Raw genomic sequence first — 26,473 nt, 5'->3', positions numbered from 1 at the left:
CCACTACAGAGATACTGAGCAACAACATTTAGAGTCAAGGATGCACACACTCTACAGTAATTCTATTTCTAAGTTTTTACCTTGGAGAAAACCACATGTGCCCAAAGCACACATGTACAGAATATTTTTGCAGCAAAAAAAAAAGAAGGTAAGCTAAAAATCTACTATCAGCTGGGAATATATAAATAATTTGAGGTTTAATCATATAATAGAGGTACAGATGGTGTCATCTGGAGCTTGAGTTGCTGCACGCGAGTATCGAAGACAATGGCCAAGAACAAATTAAGAGGGCAGAAGTCCAGGAATGTATTTCACATAGCCAGCCAAAAGCACTTTAAGGCTAAAAACAAAGCAAAACCAGTTACCACTAATCTTAAGAAAATAAACATTGTGAATAATGAAAAAGTTAACAGAATGAATAAAGCTTTCATAGATATACAAAAGGAACTTGCACACTTCTCAAAAAGCCTTTCTCTTGAACCTCTACAGAAAAAGCTGATTCCTCAGCAGCAGCATGAAAATGAACCAGTTAATGTTGACAAAGCTGCAAGATTAATGGCTCAGTTGTAATACAGTTATGATGCATCAAATTCCCCCAAAAGACCAAAAAATTAAAATGTTTTATACAATTTTATTTTTAAAAATCTTGTTAATGTACAGGCATTGGCATATTTTAAAAACAAACTACATAGACAGATCTTTCCTATAACCTAGGAAAGTGGAATGTCAGAAGTCAACATGTGATAAACTTAAAGTGCTAAAACAGAAGGCACTTCACAAAATCTGTTCACTGAAACAGTTATATAACCTCGTTTACATCCTTCACTTTATAAGTGGCAGTGAATGTCTGTTTGAAGGACATACAGAAATATAGATAATTTCATGGCAGTGAAAATATAAGATAAACAAGTGATGAGCCCTTGGCCATCTTTTTCTGTTTTTGATGACCTGAAGTCTACTTTAACTTTCCTCTCATAAGAGGAAAAAACAGAATAATTCAGAATTGGATGGAAGAAAAGTTGAAATTTCAGAATGTAATTACTTGGGGGGTGGGGAAGTTGGTTGATATTAAATCACTTCTCCCCTGAAGCAATCAGAGCCCTTTGTTTTTATGGTTGAAGTTTTGTGAAGTAAAGAAGAAAGTATTAGGGAAGAACACTTCAGAATCAGTGAACTAAAAAGGTGTTACATTCATTATTTTAAATACTTAGGTTATGAAGAAATCTAAAATGTTACACAGTTAGAGGTAGATAACAGTCCCAAGTTTCCATGGAATCTAATAATTTAGTATCTGGACATCAAACAGATCACAAACTCCTTCATTATCATCTAAATTAAAGTTGTAGTCATCTGCTGGGGTAGGAGAAAGCCGCAGGAGAGGAAATACTGCAAACCAAAAACAAATTCAATGTTAAAGATGGTTTCTACATCATCTACAGGTAGTGATGTTTAACATAAAATACCCTCAAATGCATCAATCCAAGTTAAATTGTTTCCTATGTCAGACATAAATTTTTTTTAAATATAGGAAAAGTAATCAAATTAATGACTTGTTTATTATTTTGAAAGATTTTCATTTAAAGGAGATTTATACATTATTAGTATTAGCTTGAGAAAAAGGTTAACATTTTTATTGGTTGAACTTGTCACTAAAATGATTTAAAAACACTGGTCAAGGGGAGGGGGGAGGGAGAAGGGAGGGAGGTTTTGGTGATGGGGAGCAATAATCAGCCACAATGTATATCGACAAAATAAAATTAAATAAATAAATAAATAAATAAATAAATTCCTACAGACATAAAAAAAATAAAATAAAATAAAAATTTAAATTAAAAAAAAAAAAAAATCATATAATAGAATACCTAAGTGGATAATATAATAGAACCAGAGCCCAAAACATCAACATATACAAATCATAAAAATAATGTTGAGGAAAAAAAACTTGCAGAACAATATACAATGTTTAAGAACATGCAAAACTATATATACTAACAAATACATATGTTATGGAAGTATAAAACCATTTACTGAGAATAACAATGTCAACTCAGGATAGAGGTTAACCTTAAGAATAATATTCAGCTAAAATAAGAAAATGTTAAGATGTGACAAAGCTAAACAGTGAGTATACTGATATTACCTACTAAGACTTTTTGTATACGCTCATAACTTTCTTAAAACAAGAAAGATACAGAGGACAAAATCTATCAGATGTCAAAACATACTATTATAAAACTATGAAATGAAAACAGTCTGGTGCTTTGGGGACTAACCAAGAAAGATCGATGGTGGGTTAAGAAAAAAAAAAAAAAAAGAACTGTATATATCAAAATGTATTATTTCTTTAACTAATCCCCAGTTGACATTTGGATCATTTACAATATGTCATGTTATAGCTTCAAGGGATATTCTTCAACATTTCTTTGTGCACTGATGTGAGAATTTTTCAAGGATAAGTTCCTAGAAGAAATGCTGAATCAAAGAATAGGTACTTTAAATTAGTTAATATAACTAAATTGCTCTTCATGAAAACCCTATTAATTTATATTTATACTAACAGTATGCAAGATGAGCCAGCTGCCCAATGCTCACCTTACCCTAGATGTTACCAATCTATTCAAGTGCAGGAAAAAAATTTAGGTCATGAAGAGGTAAATGTTTACCAGTGGCATCATAAATTAATAGAACAATAATTCACATTTATTATATACATAATACATACCAAACACATATAAACTTTATATCAGATGCCACTTACTGACAATTGAAAAAAAAAGTCATGTACGCACATATAACTTTATAAAGGTAGAAATAAACCATATATAGCTATATGTAAATAATTTTAAATATATAAATACATACAATTGTACCAGATCTCAATTTAACACAATGTTTAGCATAATTTTTTCAGATGCCATTTCCTGGTTCCTGATTTAAAAAGCTTCAGAATATCTGCCCCTTATTTCCAGATAACCCAGTACATATAGAAGAAATGCATACATTAATGATATAAATGTTATTAGAAAAAAACAAAAAATGAGGAAAGATAAAGCAATAATCTACCTGAACTCTCAAAAAATGCCAATGACCTAAATGCCTGTACCAGAACTTCAAGTAAATGAAAATGTATCTCTAAAAACTCTAGAATCTGGCTACAAAGATAATATAGGTTTTAAGAATGATGTTAAGATTTCAGTCTAAGATGTGAATTTTTCAGTAGTTTTTTCCCCAATACTTAGCATAATGCTTGGTATATCATAAATATTCAAAAACACTTGCTGAATAAATAAATGTGACAAATATTTATAATGGCAATATCAATATCACTAAGTAAGAGACACGTAAGATACCAAGCACTAAAGAATAAGACACCAAGAGATCTACATAATAGAGATTAATTTTATAAACAAGTAAATGTCAAAAATGTCAAAAGGAAAAACAATACCTGCATTGTTCTTTGCAGTCTCCAGATTACCTCATTTTACTTTTTTTTTTTTTTAACTATTTGTATAATTCGTCCCAAAAGTTCTTGTTAAGATATGGAAAACAGAAGAGAACAGACATTTTCAGTGGCATCTCTCAATATTAAGGTTAGGAAATGTCTTTATTCAAAGGAAATTGTGCCTTAGGAGTAGTGGGAGCCTTCACAGGGTCTAAAACCTCTATTACTCAAGGACTTTGTTTTCCACAGTGTCTATTTTAAAGTCATAGATAACAAAAGAAGAGGTATAATTGTTAACTGGGCTCAAAAATGACACCTGACACTTTTGTAAATATACCCATTACTTTCAAGCTGGCATATAAAATGCTCAATAAATTATACTTCTAAACTAATAGGAAACAAAAATGTATAAAAGTCATTTCATTCATTTTCTCTTTTTAAATTGGTACATTTCATTATATAAATAATTATATAATATATAAATAAATTTTAGTCATTTCTAAAATGACTTTAAAACTCTATTTTCATATACAAAAATGACACTAATTTCTATTTAGTAGGATACACTTTATCTTCACAGCATTTGTGATGCCTGTACTAAATTACTGCACTCTCTTCAGTTCCCTACATCATAAAATTACCTATATTTTATATGCATGAGCTGGAAGGAATCTTCAAAAGATTCAATCAATTCTCTCATTTCATAAATAAGGACATCAAAGCACAGAGAAGTTAGTTTATCTAAATACACCTCAGCAAGTAAGGACAATGCTGAAATGAGAGCCCAATGTATTAAATATACAATGATGCCTTCCTTCTGGACCATATAAAATTCCAGCATAGATCATTGGAAAGAATATCCTTTAAGGAGTTTTTTCTTTATAATGAATCCTAAAACCCAATCTGAAAATAAATCTCCAGTACAGACTTCATTACAACCATATTCTAACAAGAAAAGTTCCAAGAAAAATTCAATGGCAGTCAAAATAAACTTTTCTGACAGAATCTGCACAATCAGAAAAAATGAAAGTAGTAAAACTATTTTCCTAGCCAAGGAATATACAGTCAGCCCAAACTGTAAGTTAAATCTTTTCATAATTTTCAAACAATACTGAACATTACATTTGCCTATTAAACATCAATTAAATTAATGCTTACCATATACAATTTCTAGTAGATACTTACCTTCTGTGTTGCCAGTTTTCCAACTTTAGGCATAATCTAAATTTTACCTATAATTTAAATTTATAATCTAAATTTTATCTGTAAAAATGAGATTAGGAATACTTAATTTACAGATCTGATGTGAAGATTAAAGAAGATTAAATATATGAAAACACTCATCACATATTCTCTGTTATTTTCTTTTTTTCCCAAAGGAGAATTTCAATGTGTGAGTATACAAAATACTTTAGATACATTTCTAGAAATAAGTATGCTCCAGATAGGGCCGATGTGAATTATTCCTAGTCTTTTTACTATTTTTTATAAAGAGCCTTTATTAAAGACTGTATCCTTCTCACCTTAAGACATCATTCATTCTGCTTTTGCATCTTATCACTCAATACTTCCCTGCATTCTGTTTATACCTTCTCTTAAGAAAATCTGTCATCTTGCCATGGACAACATTTATTCAATAGGCATATACTTCTATTAAAGACCAAACGTACTTCAAGTACTGGAGATACAAAGATAGATAAAATACAGTCATTTGTCCTCAAGGAGCCAATGATCTGTTGGGAGAGACAGACAAATAAGTGAATGATTGCAAAACACTTTAAATATGCAATCATAGACAATACTTGAGAAAAATAAAGAAAAAGACCACCTAATGGCAGGGAAGGTAAGGGAATAAGTCTATACATGGATTTGGGCTATTTCAGCTGTTAATAAGTAAAATAATATTAACAAAAACCCTGGAGATCAAAAAAACACTATTAGGGAATAATATTAAATGAAAATAATTCAAAGTAATTAAAGCACAGATGTACAATAAAGAGTGATGACAGAAAACAAAATCTTAAACTACATGTTATGGAGGCTAAATAACCTATATAAATCTATATTAACATTTTGGAAGAAATATTCTGAGATTGTGAGTATGATACTTTAATAAGAAAGCCCAAAAGAAATATTAATAAATAAGAGAAAATAAACATCTCATAGCCCTAGAACTCTTCTTCTAAAACCCAAGAGAAATTTTATAAAGGCTATTATAGCTTTTACAACAAACAAACTAGTGCTGAACAAATTTTATTTCCTTGAAACATTTAACTATATCCAGTAAACACTGTTCACCTTTTATGAGCATTGCACATTGTCCTCTCCTAGAATCTCCAGCAATCACTGCCCAACATGAAAATCAGGACTTAGGCACTGGCATTTTATATTTTAACCATGCTAACACTACTCTATTTATTTTTGAGAAGAATGAAAAACATACTGAGATATTCAGTGATTTTATAATGCTGAACTAATGAAAGCAAAGTCACTGTTATCAAAAAAATGAGAGCCATCACAAAGATAATGTCAGAATCTGGAAGAATCTTCACTAACTTATAACTATACCTAGATTTTAATGAAACAGGCCTTACTTCATGAAACAAAAAATGCTCAACTACCTAACCCCAACTGCACCTTATTACAGAGACCCAATGGTCTGTCCCAATGAGAAAATGGGACAGAGACCTCCCTGCAGTCAGAGCACCGTTCAACCTCCCTTTCCACACAGTCCTTCCTAATTCTTACTTTATTATCTAACTACATTCTGCCAGAGAGCAATTCTTGGAGAATGTGTGCAAAGGAAGTACGATGAACAACTGCATTCTGGGTGATGAGGGACAAAAGAATCTAGGGGACTGTCCATACTGTCAACTGTATTCTGAATTTGGGGAATACATAAAAACCTACTCCAGTGCTAAAACAGTTGAGACTACTAAAGATGCACCATTAGTACAACAAAGGAAAATAGGCTAAGACCTATTTCGAGATCACATTGTTCTCGAACTACAGAGTGGACAACATACAAGTGGACAAAAAAAAAAAAATGCAACAAAGGTATCTAGACCACAGTCTAAAGTTATTGACAAATGTCAAGTATAAATAAACCTTACATAATTCGTATCTGAAATGGAAGTAGGAAAAACAACCATAAGCCAATGGGGAGAAATATATTACAAGGGAAATGGAACATCCAGCAGACTTACTAGAGGATAAAACAACGTTACCTCCCCCAAACAGGAGCAGAAAGCCCTAAGTAAAGAGCAGGATAGGAGAAAAAGGCATGGAGGAGAGATGAGATGAGGAAAGATGGCAAGAAAATTAAAATAGTAATACTAAAATCTCTACTCCCTAGAATAATGGTTACCAGAGGCTGGAAGGGGACCGGAGTGGGAGAGAGGAGTGGACTAACGGGTTAGTTATCTACCCTAAGTGAATCATTGTGCAGTATACGCATGTATTGAAACAACACAGCATACCCCACAAATATATACAAGTAAATGGTAAAAAAAAAAGTTATAAAGTAAAAAAATAAAAATAAAATCTCTACTCATAATAAAAAACTAAACTAAATCAAGTAGAAAATACATGAAGAACTTAAGACTAGCCACATTTCAAGTATAACAGTCATAAGTGACTAATGGCTACCACATTGGCCAGCACAGGTTTAGAATGATTATGTCTAGTACAATGTCACACAGCTAGTTAGTAGAGTCAAGATGCAATGTGGAGTGCTTCTGACTCCAAAGCCTATATTCTTTCCCTTCGAGGAAACTATCAGAGGTAAGCATACACCTGACCTTCAAGTACTCAATTCAGACTAATAAAATCCTAACTGGAGGATGAAATTTATAAGCTGTTTAAATAAATGTTAAAAAAAAAAAAAAGGCCCACAAAGACTATTTATATAATGCCATTATATAAAACAAATGTCAGTTTCAAGATGTAAGAAACTAATAAATTTTTAATTATCTAGGTCTATTATGTACACAAATTATGAACATGACACTTTATGTATATCACTGTATATTATAACAACATTTGTGCATATTAGAATCAATTCCTATTTGGGAATTGATTACTTAAAAATCACAGATGCTAAAAATAAGCAAACTACACATTTTATGTCCATTTTATAGTCCATTATTTTTAGACTATTTAATAGAAGAGAACATACTGGTTTCCTCATGAAAGTATACTAAGTATACTAAGTTCATATAATATCAATTATATAAATTAAAGCATTCATTAAATACAGTGTTATTTCTTAGTAATCCATGGCCATATCACCCAGGAAGCTAGAAGTTATTCTCAATTCACTCCTCCTTAAACTTCATATTCTACCAACCAACATTTACTGTGAAACAATAATTCACATCTCTTTTCTCCACTAATTTCTCTCCTCCTCCACTACCACCACTGTGGTCTAAGCCAACATCCTCCGTGACCTAGACTCCTAAATGGTTACCCTCCTGCTCCTCTCCATCCAGTAAATAATCACTGCAACCAAAATGATTACTCAAATTTTTAAAACATTTAGAATTAATATCATTCCGTTACATTAAAATCCTTCAATGACTTCCCATAGTACTTAGGATAAAGACCAAAACACTTAATTACAAACTCTCCTGTCTAGGGATTGCAATCTCTACAACAACCAGGTTAAATATTGATTCATCATATTTACTTATTAGTCACCTTAACTGAGTGGCATAAAATGGAGAGCACATGCCCCTCCAGAGGGAGCAGCTTCTGCCAGGTCCCAGCTGAGAGTAACCATCTGAAAATACAGACTTGAATGTTGCTATATCCTCTAGTTTTTTAAGAGAAATCAGAAATCCAAACTTTATGTGACATCCTCCAATTTGTGAATGCTGGCAACTAATTCAAACTTTTGTAACAACAATAAGGAGGCTAAAAAACTTGTATGCAGGCAAAATCCAACCTCTCATCTAGTCTCTTCACCTAGCCCCACATAGCCACTCTCTATATCGGCCATACTGAACATTTCTTAGATCCTCAATGATGCCAAGCTTTTTTACCTTAGGGCTCTCACACTTGTGTCCTCTGCTTTAGCCATTTCCACCCCCACCTCAACTTCATTTATCCATCTCCTACTCATTCTAAGTTTCTGAGCAAGCACTTAATCAATTAAGCCTTCCCCATTCCTACTGCTCCCCCAACCCCTTTCCATAGGCTAGGTCACTCCACTATGTACTCTGATAGCATTGAGTATAACTTCATAATGCTCATCACACCTCAAAAACAAAATTATTTATTTAATGCCTGTCATCCTCCCTAGATGGGAAGCTCCCTAAGAGCAGGGCCTGACACAGTAAGCATGCAATACGTACAAGGCATGCAATACATCTTGTATATGTTGCTAACTACTTTGGTTATAAAACAGTTCCTTTAGACAATAAGATTCTAGTGTACTTTTAAAATATTAATCAAACTGTACGCAACTTTTCAGAAACATATACAGTATTTAAAGCAAAGTAGATTCAAAATTAAAATATTCAATTATCATAATAACTGATGATAATAATAATAATAGCTAACATTCATTGAGCATTTACTAAATGCTAGGAACTATGTTGAGTGCTTTGCATGTATGATTCAATACAACGACCTGTAATGCAGATGTCTTCCACTGTCACACAGAGGAAGCAACTTAGACATACAGTTTAAAAATTTGCTCAAGATCACACATCTAAACAGCAGCAAACTAGGGTATGAATCAATGCTGATTCCAGAGCTTAAACACTGTAATGCAGCAAAGGAAACAATTGAGTGAAAAGACAACCTAAAGAATGGGAAAAAATATTTGCAAACTATACATCCAACAAGAGATTAAAAACCACAATATAAAAGGAAACTCAAGCAACTTAGTAAAAAAACAAATAATTCGATTAAAAGATGGGCAAAGGAGCTAATTAGACATTTCTCAAAAGAAGACATACAAATGGATGGGCAACAGCTATATCAAAAAATGATCAACATCACTAATCATCAGGGAAATGCAAATCAAAACCACATTAAGATACCATTTCACTCCAGTTAGATTGGCTATTACCAAATATATAGAGAATAACAAATGCTGGTAAGGATGCAGAGAAAGGGAAAAACTTCTACACTGTTGGTGGGACTGTAAGTTGGTGCAGCCAGTATGGAAAATGATATGGAAGTTTCTCAAACTACAGATAGAAGTGCCATATGATCCAGTAATCCCACTGCTGGGTATATACCCAAAGAAATGGAAATCATTACATCGAAGATATACCTGCACTCCCGTGTTTACTGCAGCTCTATTTACAACAGCCAACATATGGAACCAAAAGAAAGGTCCATCAATGGACAATTGGATAAGGAAAATGTGGTAAATATACACAACGAAATACTACTCAGCCATAAAAAAGAATGAAATTCTGCCATTTGCAGCACCATGGATAAACTTAGAGAAAATTAAGTGAAATAAGCCAAGCACAGAAAGAGAAAAACAGCATGTCCTCACTCATAAGTGGGAGGAAAGGAAGGGGAAGGGAGAGAGATACAGGGAGGGTAACAGAGGGGAGGAAGAGAGAAAGAGAGAAAGAAAAAAAAACGGGAGAGAGAGAAAAATCACAATAATACATTGAACTTTCAGAAGGAAAGAATAGAACTGTGCTTACAAGAGGTGGGAAAGGGGGAGGGGGAGGGAAATTGGTTAATGGGCATGAAGAATGATTATGTTTTGTAACAATGAATAAGTTAATCATCCCAATGATCACCACACAGGTACTGATATTCAACTCTGTACCCCACAAATAAGTATAATCAGGTCAAGATGGCAGAATAGACAGTCCCCAGCATCACTCTCTCCCACAAATCAACCATTTAAAACTATAAAAAAGCAACAACAGCCAAGCTGGGGCCACTAGAGCTCAGGGGAAGAGGAGGAGAGACCTATGGAGTGCATGAAGGTGGGAGAAGCCACAATGAGAGAAAGAAAAAACCACTCTGCCCACTTCATGCCATGGCTGCTTTAAGGCTAGAGCTGCTGAGCACACAGAGCAGGAGCTGGCAAAAGCCACAGCTGTGCCCTTTGGATGACGTTGCATAGAAGCAGCAGGGGAGAAGAGGGCCTTGGTGGCCCCCAGGCCAGCAAGATCACTAATAGGGTTCCTGTGGACCCACATAGGAGCAAGGAGCCACAACAACTGAAAAAAGGGAGCCACTCAGAGGCCAGTGAGTCATCGCAAGGGACAAGTGCACAGCCCGTCCTATGGGAAGTGTTTGAAGCATGGGCAGTGAAGGAGACAGGCCCACTGGCAGAACACTGGGGCATGGCAAGGACAGCTGACCACCACCCTAATCAGCAAAGGAACACTCAGAGGAGACTGGTCAGGAATACATAATTACATGGGGTGCAGTTTTATGAAAAGACTCAGGCCCAGATCAGAGTTTCTACGCAACCCAGGTGTACCGGGTTTCTGGAGAGCTGGAAGAACCTATAAGGTCAACCATAAAAACCTGAGCTGCACAAAAAGCCTTCCCTAGAAAGTCAGCTCAAAGCAGCAATTTAGCTAAACCACACAGCTCAAGAACTGGTCCCCACAGGAAGTACCTCCATTTTAGAAGTAGGCAAAGGACAACAAATTAGTTCCAGCCCAGGCACACTGCCAGCACCTTGGGACCCACCGGGGGACCTGAGGTATGGATCTGTGGACCGGACCCCCTCCCACAACCAGGCCCACCGCCAGCACCTCGGGGCCCACCCAGGTCCTGAGGTCTGGAGTCAGGGACCAGACCCTCCCCACAACCAGGCACACCACCAGTACCAAGGAGCATGCCAAAAACATCACCTCCATGTGGGTGGCCCACCACAGCCACCACAATAACCACGGCTGCTGCAAAAGCGGTTAGACACCACAACCACCATGCAGATGGTCCGCCAGCCACTGGAATGCATTGACACAGGAGATTCACCAGCAGAGACCAAAGAAAAGAAGATGTCTCTCTCCACAAAGCCCATTCCAGAGTGACAGAAGAAACATCTGCTCTATGATAATATTTGGGGACCTGAACACACCTCTTAACATTGGACAGATCATCTAGGCAACAAATCAACAGAGTAACCATTAGTCTTTCAGAAAGAGAGAAGAAATCTAGGGTTACCAGAGGAAGGAGGAAGAGGGGGATAAGAAGAAATTGAACAAAGGGCATAAAAAATAAATATGATTTGTAACAATACATATGCTAATAATATTGATTTGACCAACATATGTCAATGTTGAACCCCCAAAATATATATAATCAATAATGATTCAATAAAAAATTTTTTAAAAAAGAAAATGCAAGTTAGAGAACAACCTATAACACCAAGGAAAACAAACAAACAAACAAAACAAATATGTATAATCAGTTAGGTTTCAATAAAAAAAAAAACATGGTGATGGTTAATTTTAGGTGTCAACTTGACCACACTAAGGAATACCTAGAAATCCGGTAAAGCGTTATTTTAGGGTGTGTCTGTGGGGGGGTTTCCAGAGGAGATTGGCATGTGAGCCTGAGTGGACTAGGTGGGAAAGATCTGTCTTCAATATGGTGAGCACAATCCAATCTGCTGGGGGCCCAGAGAGAACAAAAACGAGGAAAAGGTGAATCCCTCTCTATCTGCTAGAGCTGGGACACACTCTTCTCTACTGTCTATGGGCATCAGAACTCCAGGCTCTTCAGCCTTTGGGCTCCAGGACTTACACCAGTGGCATCTCTGGGCTCTCAGGCCTTGTACTCAGCTTCCCGGGTTCTGAGGCTTTCAGACTTGGACTGAACCACACTATCAGCATTTAGTTTGCAGATGGCTTACCGTGGGACTTCTCAGTCTTCATTAATCGCGAGGCAATTCCCCTAATAAATCCCCTCTCATATGTATATACATATATCCTATTTGTTCTGTTTCTCTGGAGAACCCTTACTAATACAAATGCCAAACTACTATATTAAAGTAATCCATTAATAAAGAAATACCAAACCAACAAGTATCTCACATGTACTGTGAATAAGAAATAATGGCCATGATCTCTTTTTCATTATCAGTTAAAGTAAAATTCCTCATTTCTCTGTACCTTTCCACACACACAAAACTAAGATAAATTATAAATTCATATTTTCTAAATTAAGACTTTTTTTGACCCACGCAAAATAGGTATCTTAGTACCAACTAATTCTGTAAAAATGCTATCTTTCTTAATTATTTTTAAATAAGCTAATGCTTATACATTAATTTGATGTTTTGTGTTTCTACATTTTAAACTTAATTTAAAATGTATTTCCTTCCTTAAATAAAAGAACTCATCACTACAGACTACAGTATATCTTACTACATGTTTACTATATCTGTTTTCAGATACAGTAAGCAACAACAAATAACATACTAAGCAAAATATTTTTAAAAACTGATAAAACCACAGAAATATACATAGAGATAATACACACATCCCTTGACACCTGAACTCACCATTTGAATTCTCGCTTTCCAAAACTCAGGAACCAAATATATTCCAATAAATTACCACAAGTATCACTTGCTAACTGGACTCTTACTATCCAAAACTCAGGATCTGGCTCACTCACCACCCCTTGCTCTCCAAATTCAGGAACCCAGTAGTTTTGGATAGCAAGAACATACATGCATGTATAATCACAGGCTATATAAAGTTATGTTTAAACAATTTAAGTAGACTTTTAAAAATGTGAATAAAATGCACATATCTGTATCTTCATTCAAATTTTATAGTTTAACTCCACTTAATTGAGAATTTTTCTATGTAAATGTTTTTAAACTAGAATGTGGCCATATTTTTTTAAACTTTTATGCCACACAAAATATAAACTGTTTCATATATGACAGATTATTATAATAACAGAGTTAAACAATGTTAACAGCGGGCTGCAATCAAGGAGCTCTGTAGCCAGTCTTTACACATTTTTTTTTCAAATATTCATCATAGTTTATACAAATACCATGAGAAATAAGGTTTCCAAGGAAAACAGTAATATCATTGTTAATTTTTCAGTTACATATTTCACAGCTCATATCAGATTTTTATCGAAGTCATAAAATACAAGGGGCAAAATTAAAGAAACAAATCTATAAGAATACAGAAGTTTATAATGGCAAAAATTCCAAATCAGTTACAGAAGAATGGTATGAAACAATATTAGAAGTAACTACTCCATAAGGTTCGGCCAAAAGTCAAAGAACAATTAAGCAAGTAATGAATTAAACTACACTGGGAAGAATAAAAAACCAGCTCTCATTACAACAGTGCAGTTTCCCAAGTATTTTAACTTAGGCTCACATTTGAACCTAAGCTTTTTCAAAAATCTCACACTTGATAAAAAGTTAAAACAAGCATTCGTAGAAAACTGAATTCAAGCATGATTTTTTCTCCACATATTTCCCTATTTTAAGAAATAGGGACCTCCCACTTTATTTTAATTTGATTATACTCTCCCAAGAATTCATTGCACATTTGGTGATGTGAAAGAATGTGAGCCCCTTAATCAACCAAATTCTAATAGTTGCTTGACACAGTCCATCTTTTACATTAAAAAAAAGAGAGAGAGAGAGAGAGAAAGAGAACAAAATTAAATTTTTAAAAAATAAGTCTTCATTTACAACTCACAAGGTGAAATGACTTAGGATCGGAGACACCTTTAACTGATTCCATATAGAGCACCAACACACACATCCCCTGAAAATAACAAAAATCAGGATACTTACACATGTTAAGAAATGACAGGTATATTCTGCCCGTGTTTGTCATCCTAAAAAGCTAAGACTCACTACTAAGCTTTAACTACAAGCCAGATAATGAGGGCCTTTGGGAGAGCAAACCCACAGGAGCTGTCAAGATTCAATATATTGATTTCACAGGGTGGTACAATGACTGAATGCAACACGTTCTTAATAAATGCAGGAGCAGCACATGTCACTATTTCTTTAGGTTAAGTTTTCATACCTCCATTCCCAATTGTCCACATTAGACACAGCAACTCTGAACACAAATGTTTCTCCCATATAAAACGAATGAGCTGAACTTTAGGTGGGACTCTAGGGCCAGTTTTGAACTAACAATACAATTCTTACGACTACTGTAAAAAAAAATAACAGATTTGATGCCACAACCGTACCTTGCTCTACTAATTGTTAATACAAGAACTTCTAAAATAAACGAACCTGTGTCTGTGTTCATCAGGTCCATGGATCAGGAAGACTCCAGGGTTTTTAGCTCCTTTGCCGGCATCTACATGAGGAATTAACACATCTTCTAAACCCAGATCAAAGCGTTTGTGTTTTGAAGAGTCTGGAAGGAAGAAGAATGCCCCAAAACACAGGGTGATGAAGGCACTAAGAATAAGGAGAAGGATAAACTTCTCAGAAAGTCTCAAGGTAGCCCTGTGATGTGGGAAGGAGGGCGGCCCCAGGTTCAGAGGTGGTATCCTACGTCCAGACAGGGGCAGCAGAGCTGGGGTAGTCATCGTTTACACTCTTGGCCAGAATACTTCACAAAGTTCCCATCTTATATAAAATGTACAACACATTGAACTGTCTTCAAAATCTTGGCAAAAACGGGAAAACTCAATTTTTCTCTTCTTAAAGGACTGTTGTGCTTTTTAAGAGGACACCTCTTTCACGCTCGACCAATTACATTCAGAAACGTGTCTGCCCACCCCCAATCGATCACTAGCTTATGTCCTGTGATATCTTCTTTGCCATTTGGCTTTCAGTACCTCATCGGGTTATGACAAGTCTCCTCTTCATTCCTAGGGGTACATCAGGCAAGCCACACTGCAGAGAAGGGACAAAGTGGGTTCTTGCATTTCTGCGCCCCACTGAGATGCTCAAATGTGGTCTCGCGCCCCAAAAGGGAGCTTGGCGAGGTCCGAGGAGTTGCAGAAGGTTCACTTAATCTCCTCTGACGCTTCTATTCCAGAATCTCTTAACCTTGGCCGTGGAAAAAATAAGGGTCTCCTCGGAAGTCTGCAAACGAGGAAGGTCTCCCACCTGGCCGGGAAGCCAAAGCAGCAGCGCTGGGTGAAGCAGCAGGAAGGAGTTCTCGGCCGCCCGCTCTGCCAGACGCTGCCTGCAGGCTCCGGAAGCCGGCCAGAGCTCCGAGGCTGCCCACTCGACGGCTGGCGCGCAGGGCAACCGCGTCCAAAATCCCGAGCCCTCCAAGTCGCCGCGGCCGCCGCCGCCGCTGTTGCTACCGCACGGGTCTGTCAGGGAGCGGAACTTCCTCCTCCAGCGGCCACTGAGAAGCCCCGGCGTGTGCGGGGGGAGGGGAGGCGCGGCGGACGCCCCCTCCCGGCTCCTCCTCCCCGCCGCCGCTTCAGTTAACCCCAGCTCCCGCTCCCCAAGCGAGGCCGCCGCTGACCCCGCCGTGCTCCACCGCAGTGACCAAGCCCCCGCACCCCTGAGGCGTGGGAAGAAGCCGAGTCTCGGCCCTCGGCCCGAAAGCCCAGGACAGGCGCCTGCTCATTCCTCGCTCAGCACTGCGGAGGCGGGCGGCCCCGGGCGAGCGAGAGCAGCCGCGACTCAGGTGGACAGAGGTCGGTTCCTGCCTGGCCGCCGCGGGGGCCTCCTCCGCGCTGCCTCCGATGGCTCGCAGCTGCTCTCTGTGGCGGCCGCGGCGGCTGCGGGAGAGGCAGCGCGTACGCGCGGCGCGGGGCTGCGGCCCGGTCCTCGTCCCCTGCCTCCTTAGGCCGGGTAAGCACGGAACAGTTGCGGTGCGGACACCCGTTGGGCTCACGCCTGAGAGGAACCGGAGGGTGACGGGGGGCGACGGGGCGCTGGCCGGCCTACCGGCCCGGACTCGCTAGTGGGCGTCCCCGGGCGGCGGAGTGTGATGTGCGCGCGCACGCTCCCGGCCCCGCCGCCGCCGCCCCTCCCCCGCCCCGCCCCGCCCGGCCGCCCGACCCGGCCCGGCCCGGCCCGCGCTCCGGCCTCGCGCCGCTGCGGGCTCCAGCCGCCCGGAAGCGTCTGCTGACGCAGCCGTGTGGGCGCGCGACCGGAGGAGGTCCCCGATCTGCGCTGCACTGAGAACTTCACCGTTGCCCGAAGTTTGGCCACCGCCAGTTGGTGGGGTTGACCCAGCCCTTGAGCGAGAGTGAGTGAAGGCTCAGGTCGTGAAGGTTTCGCTGGAATGAAGGGTGACTGGAATTAACGGATTCTGACGGCTCTGGTGAACGTGTAAGCTTGCTCTGTGGAAGTCTTGTCTTCTGTCATAGACCGTCGGCCCCAGAGTTCAACAACAGGGTCTCAAACTTCTTTCGTGCAGCCCAGGCGCATATTGTTGCGCACCCGAGGGGGGCGGGGTGGAGAGAGAAAGAACCCACCATGTGCCAGGTTCTGTGTTAAAAATAAAATGGCTACCTGGCCCTTGCAGTTAGGTTTCCTTTCTGAGGAATGCAGGTACCCCCTGCATAAGAAGGCTCCGCAGGGTTCAATTTCCGGAACGTGTTCTCCTGTCATCTCCTTCACAAGTCTCACCACCACCCCTCCCATAAAAAAGATAATAAGGATGAATGAGGAGGTGCTAAAACCCAAAAAGACAATATTGCTTAAATTCAGGCCTAAAAACAATCTTGGGCAATTCTGTTAGCAAGTATGGAGAAGAACCATGTAGTGGTTAAATCCACAAAATTTCCTTGCAATACATACATACTCTTGCATCCAATTTACTTTCAGATTTTTAAATTCTGATATCAAGTTGTCATTCCCTGTACATGACCTTACTGATGACTGGGAATTGTAGAGGAGATCCCTTAATTGACAGGAGGGGTAAGCCCACCTTAGATTAAAAATCAAGCAAAAAAGCCTCATATTCGTTGGCACAATTCATTTTTTACGTTCCAGTCTACACTTTCTAGAAGCCCTGCATATCTAACTATATACCACATGACAAAAGAGATCACTGTCATTGACCTTGCTTCACCAAATAAAAACGAAAGTGTTAAGGGCCACATCCCAGGAGTTCACCCAGGCAGTCTGGCAGTAAAAAATGCCCAACCCAAAGTGAGGTTTGTGTTGAACACTTGTGAAGAGTAGATGTAAGAAACTTTCTGACTTCCCCAATGTGTCCTTATAAAATGTGCCAGTTTTATGAATAACACTCTATTGTTGAGACTCACTGTAAGCCAAAGGAAAAGAAACACTTGGTTTCCTACTTTTAAGGTCATAATTTTCCATGAAAAGTTCAGGAGAAGTAAGTATTGACCTCTGAGTGGAATAGCGAGTTATATAAATCTTGAAAAGTAAATATTACATAAATTAACACCAAATTGTTAACCATAAGGGATATCAGTCAGGGATGACAGGTTAGCTCACTTGGTTAGAGTGTGGCGTTGTTAACACCAAGGTCAAGGGTTCAGATGCCGCCAAAAAAAAAAAAAAAAAGATCAGTCATATGAAATCTACTATAACCTAGATGACAAGTGTGACTGAAACAGGTTCAACCTCATAACTGGTAGAAAAGGCTTATATGTGCCCTTTCTTCTTTCTTTCCCTTGCCTGTTTTGCAAAATTTATTTTTCCTTCATGAGAGTAAAGATACATTATTTAATTTAGGGGTTATTGCAGATGTCCAAATGGACTCTACAATTCTAAGGCCATTGATGATGCCATCACTTATTTTATTGCACTTCTCCACCAGCATCAAAAACATTATACACACACATACATACACATAGTTCTAAAGACAAGACTGAGTTTTAAAATAACTTTTTAAAAAAGCAAGTTGCAAATTTATGTATTAATTATGATTACAAGTATATAAAATATGCATATAAAAGACTAAAAGGGAATATTTGAAAAACATTATAGCTGTTGAAATAAGATGTTGGTATTACTTATGCTTTTGTCCCATTGTGTTCTGTTTGTTCTGTATTTGTAATTAAATAAATATTTATTTGAAAAACTAGTACTTGAGAAAGTTAAGGTCAGATTTCAAGTAGGTGGACTCTGTCATATCAAGGTGAACACACAGGTCCACCCAAGGGCCATCAGCAAAAAGCAGAGTATGCAAACTGTTTCATGTATGTGTGTGTATATACACATACAACAGAGGAGGGTTTCATTCTAGAGAATCTAAAGAGAACATTTCATTTTTAAAGAGCAGTTAGGCATTGATCAAAGGTATGGACAAGATTCCAACGTGGCAGACAAAGTGGTGGTTTCCCTTTTACAAATCTATATGAGTTAATAATTTAGGAAATTAGAATTATTAAATTACTAAGAAAACAAAATTTACTTCTAAGTCTTTCAGATTTATAGGACCACTCCTGGGATCCACTCATGTACTGCAGTGTAAAAGTTACTTGTATTTGTTCAATCATATGTTGACTTTTCCATTATCAAAACAATTTTAACACCTATTATACACACACACACACACACACACACACACACACATGCTCGCACACACACATCATCTAGCTCTGCTTTAAGTGAAACTGAAGTCGTAAGCTAGAGGGAAAAAAACCAGCTGTTATGCAAAAAGAGCTTTTGGTTTACTTACATAACCTTTTCCTTCTTAGTTTCAACTGATCTGCTTCCCAAAGTGTCCAGGGAAGATGTTAGAGGACAAATTACCAGACATGACCACTGGATGTGTAAGGAAATAACCACGCTTTGGCCCTGCTCCTTCCACTCTTGCTTTTCTCTGTGAAGCATTTTCCTCAGAGATAAACTAACATTCAGTGCTGTGAAGCTCTCAAGTTAGCTCCATGAACGTCAGCTAAGCCAAGAAAACTTCCACTGCCTCTCTCAGCTAAAGTTCTTAAGGCTCATTTGCTTATAAAAGATGCATTTGTTGAAGGACTACTGTCTGACAAAATCTTCTACTAGGTCTTAGAGATTTAGAGAAATAAGTCAGAATACTGCTCATCAGCTTGCATTCTGGCGTGGGGAAATAGGTGAACACTGACAGTTACAAAACAGTGGGAAGAATGTTGTTAGAATAAATCTCCAGGGGTTTCACTGAAGGGGCACCAGAGTGAGGAGAGGTGGATTGAGAGTGTGTCAGGGAAGGTTCCTGGATCAAGTGTCACCCAAACTGAGCCTTTAATTAATCAGGAGAAATGAAAAGTCATGTTCCAACCTAGGGAGCAGAACATGCACAGGCACCCATAGTTGGTCTTTCCTGCCACTTACCCAGAACGCTTCCTGTTTTACTCTTCTAATAAATAGCTTTCCTTTGCCCTAATCCCCTAACATTCTTGAACCAGGAAAGTGAAAATAGTGGGGCAGTGCTATTACCTCCACTGCAAGTAAAATGGGTTCAGAATGATTAGAGTATCAAAAATATGATTCTGTAATCAAAAGACAGTATTCTTGCTTTTACAGGCAGTTCTCTGTTATCTCAGGCAAGTGTTTTACCTCTTTAAATTCGTTAATAAAATGGGACTATTCAAATGTACTATTCAAAAGGTACCAGGGTTTATGGACAGTACTGAACTAGGAGTCAAAAGACATGAAAGTCAAACCTAGTTCTACCCCTCACTGAGTTTCCTTGTTTATAAAATATAATAATCTTTGTCTATTTTATAAAGGGACTCTTTCAGGATCAAATGACCTATTGTTTCTAAAACACCCTAAAAACGTGTTAGTTCTATACAAAATAATAGGTTGCTGATGGTTGTAGTGTTTGTGTGACTTGAAGACATGAAATTTAGTTTGCCTAGCATCCCTTTGGAAAACTATCCTTTCCCCAGTCTTGGTCTATGGGTCAAGATTGGGATGATGTCCCAACCACCAGCCATAGCACTTGCTCCCCCACCCATCAACCAGATCCAGATGCGGGTATATTACTCAGATCTAACTAATAAGTCAGTGCTTACATTTCCCTGGCCAGAGAAGGACTTGTGACTCAAACCAAGCTAGTCAGAACCCACCTTAGGTCATTTGCTGACATCATCAGCAAAAACAGCCTCTCTTTGCTACCATCTGAGAAAGTTTCCCTATTAATAAAGCAAATAGAGAAGAAAGGAGCTGAGACTCTGGGAGAAGAAGTATCCACATGGCATTACTTGAGCCCTTGGATCAGTGGCGGATCTGGGTTTTGTAGGGCCTGAAGCATAAATAATTTAGGGAGTCTTTAAGAAAAAGAACACAGAATTCTAAATACAAAAGGAGTTACAAAAGTGGATTTTGCTTTAAAATTGAATTCAGTTACAAGAGGCTATTTCTTCACAATGCCAGAGGCCACTCCAACACCACCTCACCCATATGACCAGTGGAGGAATGTGATAGGAAGTCAGAGTGGAAAAAAGACCCCAGTCTTAACCAATTATGATTAAAATTATTTTTGCAAAATTTAGAAAAACGCTATGTAAACATATTGCTAGGACCTCTCCCAGGGCCTAAGACAGGGCCACAAGCTTAAACTTTATTGGGTTCATAGTAAATCTAATTCTGCTCTGAATCAGCCATATCTAAAGCTAGTTCATCCTTTGAACTTTTCAGTTACACAAGCCTGTAAATTTATTTTTTGGTTGGAATTAGTTTCTGTGGCTTTTATCAAACGGGTCTTGACTAATAAGCAGCAGATCTTTACATGAAAGCACTGTGGCTGCCAGTAGTATGTGAAGCATCAGTACCTTTACATGTGTGAAAGATCGGGAACCAGAAGGAACCCACTTTCAGGTGGCCATTAAGCTTGGGCCAAAGACAAAAGTAGAGTGGAACAAGTAAAGAACAACTGTCACCTTGGGCAGCCACAGGGAGAAGACCTAAAATTGAAAGGGCTAGACAGAAGTGACAGCAGAGGTGTATCGAATCTAGCAACCCCTGCAGAAACCTTCCAAATTAGATGCTTATATCCACCTTTGTAGAGTGCAATCTGATGCCAAAAGAGGTTAAACATTCTTTATAAATCCTTATGTTAAAGTTGTTTTAAATTCACTCTAGGCATTAGCTTCAGAATATGTTTCATTGATTTATATATTCGTTCACTAAATATTATTGAGCTCCCATTCTCTGCCAGGTCTATGCTGTGTTCTAGGCATCCAAAGATGAATAAAATGTGGGAGGCAGTTGCATGATGAGAAGAACATGGGCTCTGGAGCTGGAGAAACCTGGGTCTAATCAACCCTTCGCCATTTACTTGTGTGATCTAGGAAGCACCTGAAATCTTTGTCCTTAATTTTTTCATAACATTAAAATAAAATATATATCTCATAGAGTTGTTATGAGGATTAAGTGGGATAATGTATGTAATAATACTTCCCCCATAGTTGGGATTCAGTAAATATTAACTATTTGTTTTTATTATAGGCACCAAAATGAGTAGGAGTTGGCAGGTCAAGAGAGGTGGGAAGAGCTTTTGAAAACACTTGGAGGAAGGAGAAAGAGTATGGCTTGTGTTAGGGGAACCTCCTTTCCCCTGGCCCCATGTTTCCTTGTGGGGAGAGGGGAATTTGCACTGGAGTACCACTTCTGTCTTCTTATACCACTATTCATCACCTTAAGGAGTGAGTTGCTTGATTGATGAGTACTGTTATCTCATAGTTCTTGACTAAGTGGAGTTGATCTAGTAAAAGGCCACAATCACTGAAGATTCATTCTCTTTTTCCCCTTCTGCCCCAGAGAAGTACAGACAATGATCTTGGATAAACATGCTCGCTCTGCAGATCCAACCTTGCTTTTAGGTGAGCTGTTCTGATTCTGTGTGGGTTGGGGAATCAGCAGAGAGTATTGGCAAGCCTTTTTGGATTACAGATCTAGAACCTAGTTCATTAGTTTATTTGTAATAAATCTGCCATTTTTTAAAATTTTCCATTTCACTGTCTTCTGTGTCTTATTTCATCTGAACTTGGGTGTTAGGAGAAGGGCATGCAACTTATTGACACTCTGGAAACTAAAAGTAGTCCATTATGGCTAGCACAATAGATTGTAAGGGAGGGATAGTGAAAGATGGAGATGGAGAGGCACACATAGAAATATTTCTGCTCACATTGATGCAGTAAGGTCATGCTTTGATCCACTCCATTTCCTCTACACAAATAGCAGTCATGGCTAAAATATAGAAAGAAAAAAAAAACAAAAAGATATAACCAGGGTCAGAAAGAAAATAAACATTTTCATGGACTAGAAATGGAACTAAAACAGAAAACACTTAGGCTGAAGCCACAAGCCCACTAGGATCTCAGGTTTAAAAGCCAAGATTTTTGTGTCTTGCAAAGTGACAGGAACTAAAGATGCTTCAGACAAGGTGGAGAACAGAAGCCAGGCTTAGTGTTGGAGCCAGGAGCTCGAGAAAAGAGACTAAAAATAAACTGCTGCTAACCTACTGCCTAGAGAAGTAAAAGGACAAAGACACAGCCTTGGAATCAGGAACCAAGCCAAGCAGCTGGACATGTGACTGGGTCTGTGGTATCTCCAACATCACTGTAGGGTAGAAGCATCAAAATGCCAACATTAGACTTGATTGTAGAATATAGTTCTGGGGAGGCAAGTACAGGAAAAATGATTAAACAAGGAGAGGTGAGCAGAGAGGGAGAGAAAAAATATTTAACAAAACAGAAAAAAGCAAATTAAAACTTCCCACTCAAAATGAGCCTGATCACCAAGTTCCAAACATAAAATTATACTAAAAAAGACAGTCAACAAAATGAACACTCAAAATGAATTTACTCCAGAAAAACTAAGTCCATGGAACTGTCTGGCAAAAAATTTTAAACTAAATATTTTGCATTCTCAATGTGGTAAATAAAGACATAGCACCTATTTTAAAAGGACAAAAAATTAGAGAATCCCCACAGGCTGAATAAAGAACAGGTAAATATAAAAAGGAACTAACCAAAATCTTGGAAAATAAAAATATGGTCATTGAAATGTAAAGCTCTCTGGAGCTAATCAAAGTAGAAGAGAAAAATCAGTGAATTAAAGGGATGTACTGAACAATTTACCCAGAGCAGAGTTAGAAAAATAAAGGGATTGTAAAATGTGAAAGAAAAGGTTAGATTTATGGGGTTAAATTGAGTGGTTCCAACATATGTCTAGTAGGAGTTCCAGAAGGAAAAACTGAAAGGAAGAGTAGAGAAGCTATGCTTAAAGGGAGGGAAAAAAAAATAGCTAAAGGTTTTCTAATGAGAACATTAGAAAATCGTGTGTTCTGAGCACATAGATAAAGGCAAACTAACATTTTTGTCACATTGTAATGAAACTAAAGAGTAATAAGGATAAAGGTAAAATCTCAAAGTAACGAAATGGAAAATATTGATTATCTACAAAGGAACTATAATTAGATTCCTCAACAGCAACAATAGAAACAAGATGAAAACTGATTGATATCTTGGAAGTGCTGAATAGAACACTATCAACCAATAATTTGGTTTCCAGATAAAGTATCATTTAAGAGAGGGCAAAACAGACATTTTCAATCATGAGAGACTGAGAGTTTACTAACCACAGACCTACATCAAAAGAACTACTAAAGGAAAAATAAGCTCAGAAGGAAAGCACAGGATACAAGAGATATCAGTGAGGGAAGAAATTAATAAAATATGTGATAGAATTTAAAATAACCACTTTTTGTGTTAAAAAAAAGTAACAAGAAGCAAGTGTAAAATGGGTAGTTAAGGCCTCTGTCACGTTTGGCAGAGGGCTAGAAATAATGACTGAATATTTTGTTTTAAGATATATTAATAAAAATCCCATCTAGAACTTTTAAATCAGCAGAGAAAAAAGAGTGACCAAGGGTTGGGAAAATTTGAAATAGAAAACTGGTAACTCAACAATGCAGAAAAGGAGAAAAAAAGAAAATAAAGGTACGGAAAACAAAACGCAAAATAAAATAGTAGAATTAAGTCCAGATATGTATTGGTAAGCACAATAACTAAACAGATTTAAATTACTTTTTAAAAGACAGAGATTATCACTTTGGTTTAAAACAATATTCAGGGATATAATGCTAGCAAGAGACACACAAAACTAAATCACAGAGAGACTAAATATGATGGGATAAGAAGAGATAAATTATCAAAATACTAACACAAAAAAGCTGATGAAACATTTATTTATATCAAACAAAAATACTTTTAAATTAAATGTTTTAATAAAAATAAAGAGGGTCGCTACCTAGAAGTTTAACGTACCTAACAACATAGCTTTCAATTATAAAAAGCAGATCCACCAGAATTACAGAGAAATTGACAAGCCCACCATTGAGTAGGAGATTTTAACAATCAGAAACAGCTAGATCAAACAGGCAAAAAGCAGGTAACAGAGACTGAATCATGAAGGGCCTCTAAGGAGGCCACTTTAAGTAGTTGGGTTTTATTCTGAGAGCAGTAGGAAATCATTAAAGGGTTTTAAGCAGAAGAATGATTAAATCAGATATGCATTTTTAGAAGGATCACTCTGGCTATAAAATGGAGAATGGACTTCAGAGTAGTCAGACTACATGAAGGCAGAGAGATCAGCTAGAAAGCTCTTCCTACCATCTAACAGAGATATATTAATGGCCTGAACTATAGTAGTATCATTGGCAAAGGAGAAGAGCAGGCATTTAAAGAGGCATTCAGATAGAATAGTTAATTGGATGGCAGGGGGAGGGATCAAAGATAACTTTCATATTCCTGCCCTAGACAACTTGATGTATGGCAATATGGAGAAACAGAAGGGTTTTAGGAGGGACTGAGGGGAGAAGATATTGTTTCCTTGTTTCTGATTATAGCACTTAACTCCCAGCCCCATAATTTTGACATTCAAACTGGTTCATTAAAAAGTTAAATTATTTCAGAGGGAGAGAAGAAATCTAGGGTTGTCAGTGGTGGGAGCAGGGAGGGAGAGGTGGATAGGGAGAGATTGGACAAGGGGCATAAAGAATAAGTACAATTTGTAACAATATACATACTAGTAATATTGATTTGATCAACATATGTCAACATTGAATCCCAAAAATATGTATAATCAATTATGATTCAATAAAAAATTGTAAAAAGTATGTAAATCAATTTTTTAAAATATTTATCAAAAAGAGCACTATTTTTTTTTTCGGTGGCTGGCGAATACAGGGATTAAACCCCAGACCTTGGTGTTATCAGTTCCATGCACTAACCAACTGAGCTAACCAGCCAGCCCCAAAAAGAGCACTATTTCAAACTATCAATGCTTAGGGGATGTTTCCATAATCTGGAAGAAATCACACTTTAATAATGCAGAAAAATGTGTATTTTAAAATGTGTGTGTATTCTAAATAATCATTTTTCATATAATAATGGTAGTCTTTTAAGATTATTTATATTTTTATTTCATATTTTTATGCTTTTTCTATACATAATGGATTTTCAAATACTCCTGTATGCCTAACTATTGAAGTAATAAAGTAGTCATGACTTTCCTTAGAGTACAGTTACCCTTAAGAACAAGTAAATCCAATCTGTGGACATGTGAATTCTTACATAGATTTCATAGCACATATAAGTACATTCCTTTACTTTTACTGCTTATTAATTACTTTAAACTAATGTTTGAGTTTACAATATGTATTTATTCTTCAGAGAACAATGATTTTGCCTTGACTGGAGTTGAGGGGATAGGTACATATCATAAAACCAAACTGAAGTTACTTATAAATGCTGGAAAGTAAGGACCTATTTTTCCAAAGGCACTTTACTTAGTAGCTTCAAGCGTAAAAAAGGTTTAAAGGACTTAACGGATTTCCAATTATGACTTTTGAGGTTTTGTATTTATTTTACAGCAATTCCAAAATGCAAATGAGATACAGACTTTTAAAGTTCCAAATGTGCTGTGTAATTTCAGCCTAATACGCTTTAAAAAAATCAACAATAACAACAAAATCAAGTAAAGTTTGAGCCTGTAATCCAGAACAGGACTGCTCAAACAAGCACAAAACTTTCTGGAACCATTAAAGGGAATTTGCTTGGGAGTCTACAGACTAGACGTTTCCTGGTAATAGTAAAGCCATAATGAGATGTGTGACTCTAGTATTGCCTTTTAAATTATGGTAACGATGTGTTTTG

General features: G+C 37.5%; 2 protein-coding genes across 3 annotated transcripts in view; one reads left to right on the top strand and one right to left on the bottom strand.

Annotated features, from left to right (window-relative positions):
• The window catches only part of MAN1A2 (mannosidase alpha class 1A member 2), a 199,182-nt gene extending 182,804 nt beyond the window's left edge, over positions 1-16,378 (bottom strand). For both annotated transcript variants that reach the window (XM_063103756.1, XM_063103757.1), the window contains exon 1: positions 14,667-16,378. In XM_063103756.1, coding sequence (XP_062959826.1) covers positions 14,667-14,968 — 302 coding nt within the window. In that variant the 5' untranslated portion in view covers positions 14,969-16,378. The remainder of the gene's footprint in view (positions 1-14,666) is intronic.
• On the top strand, positions 220-798 carry LOC134383072 (ribosomal biogenesis factor-like). The gene has a single exon (XM_063103758.1). It carries the CDS (start codon positions 268-270, stop codon positions 568-570), a length of 303 nt encoding a protein of 100 aa, XP_062959828.1. The 5' UTR covers positions 220-267; the 3' UTR covers positions 571-798.
• Positions 16,379-26,473: the final 10,095 nt, after the last annotated feature.

This window comes from Cynocephalus volans, chromosome 8, assembly GCF_027409185.1.
Source record: "Cynocephalus volans isolate mCynVol1 chromosome 8, mCynVol1.pri, whole genome shotgun sequence".
Classification (NCBI taxonomy): domain Eukaryota; kingdom Metazoa; phylum Chordata; class Mammalia; order Dermoptera; family Cynocephalidae; genus Cynocephalus; species Cynocephalus volans.
Note: the sequence above shows the minus strand (reverse complement) of the source record. Positions and strands in the feature narration are given on the sequence as shown.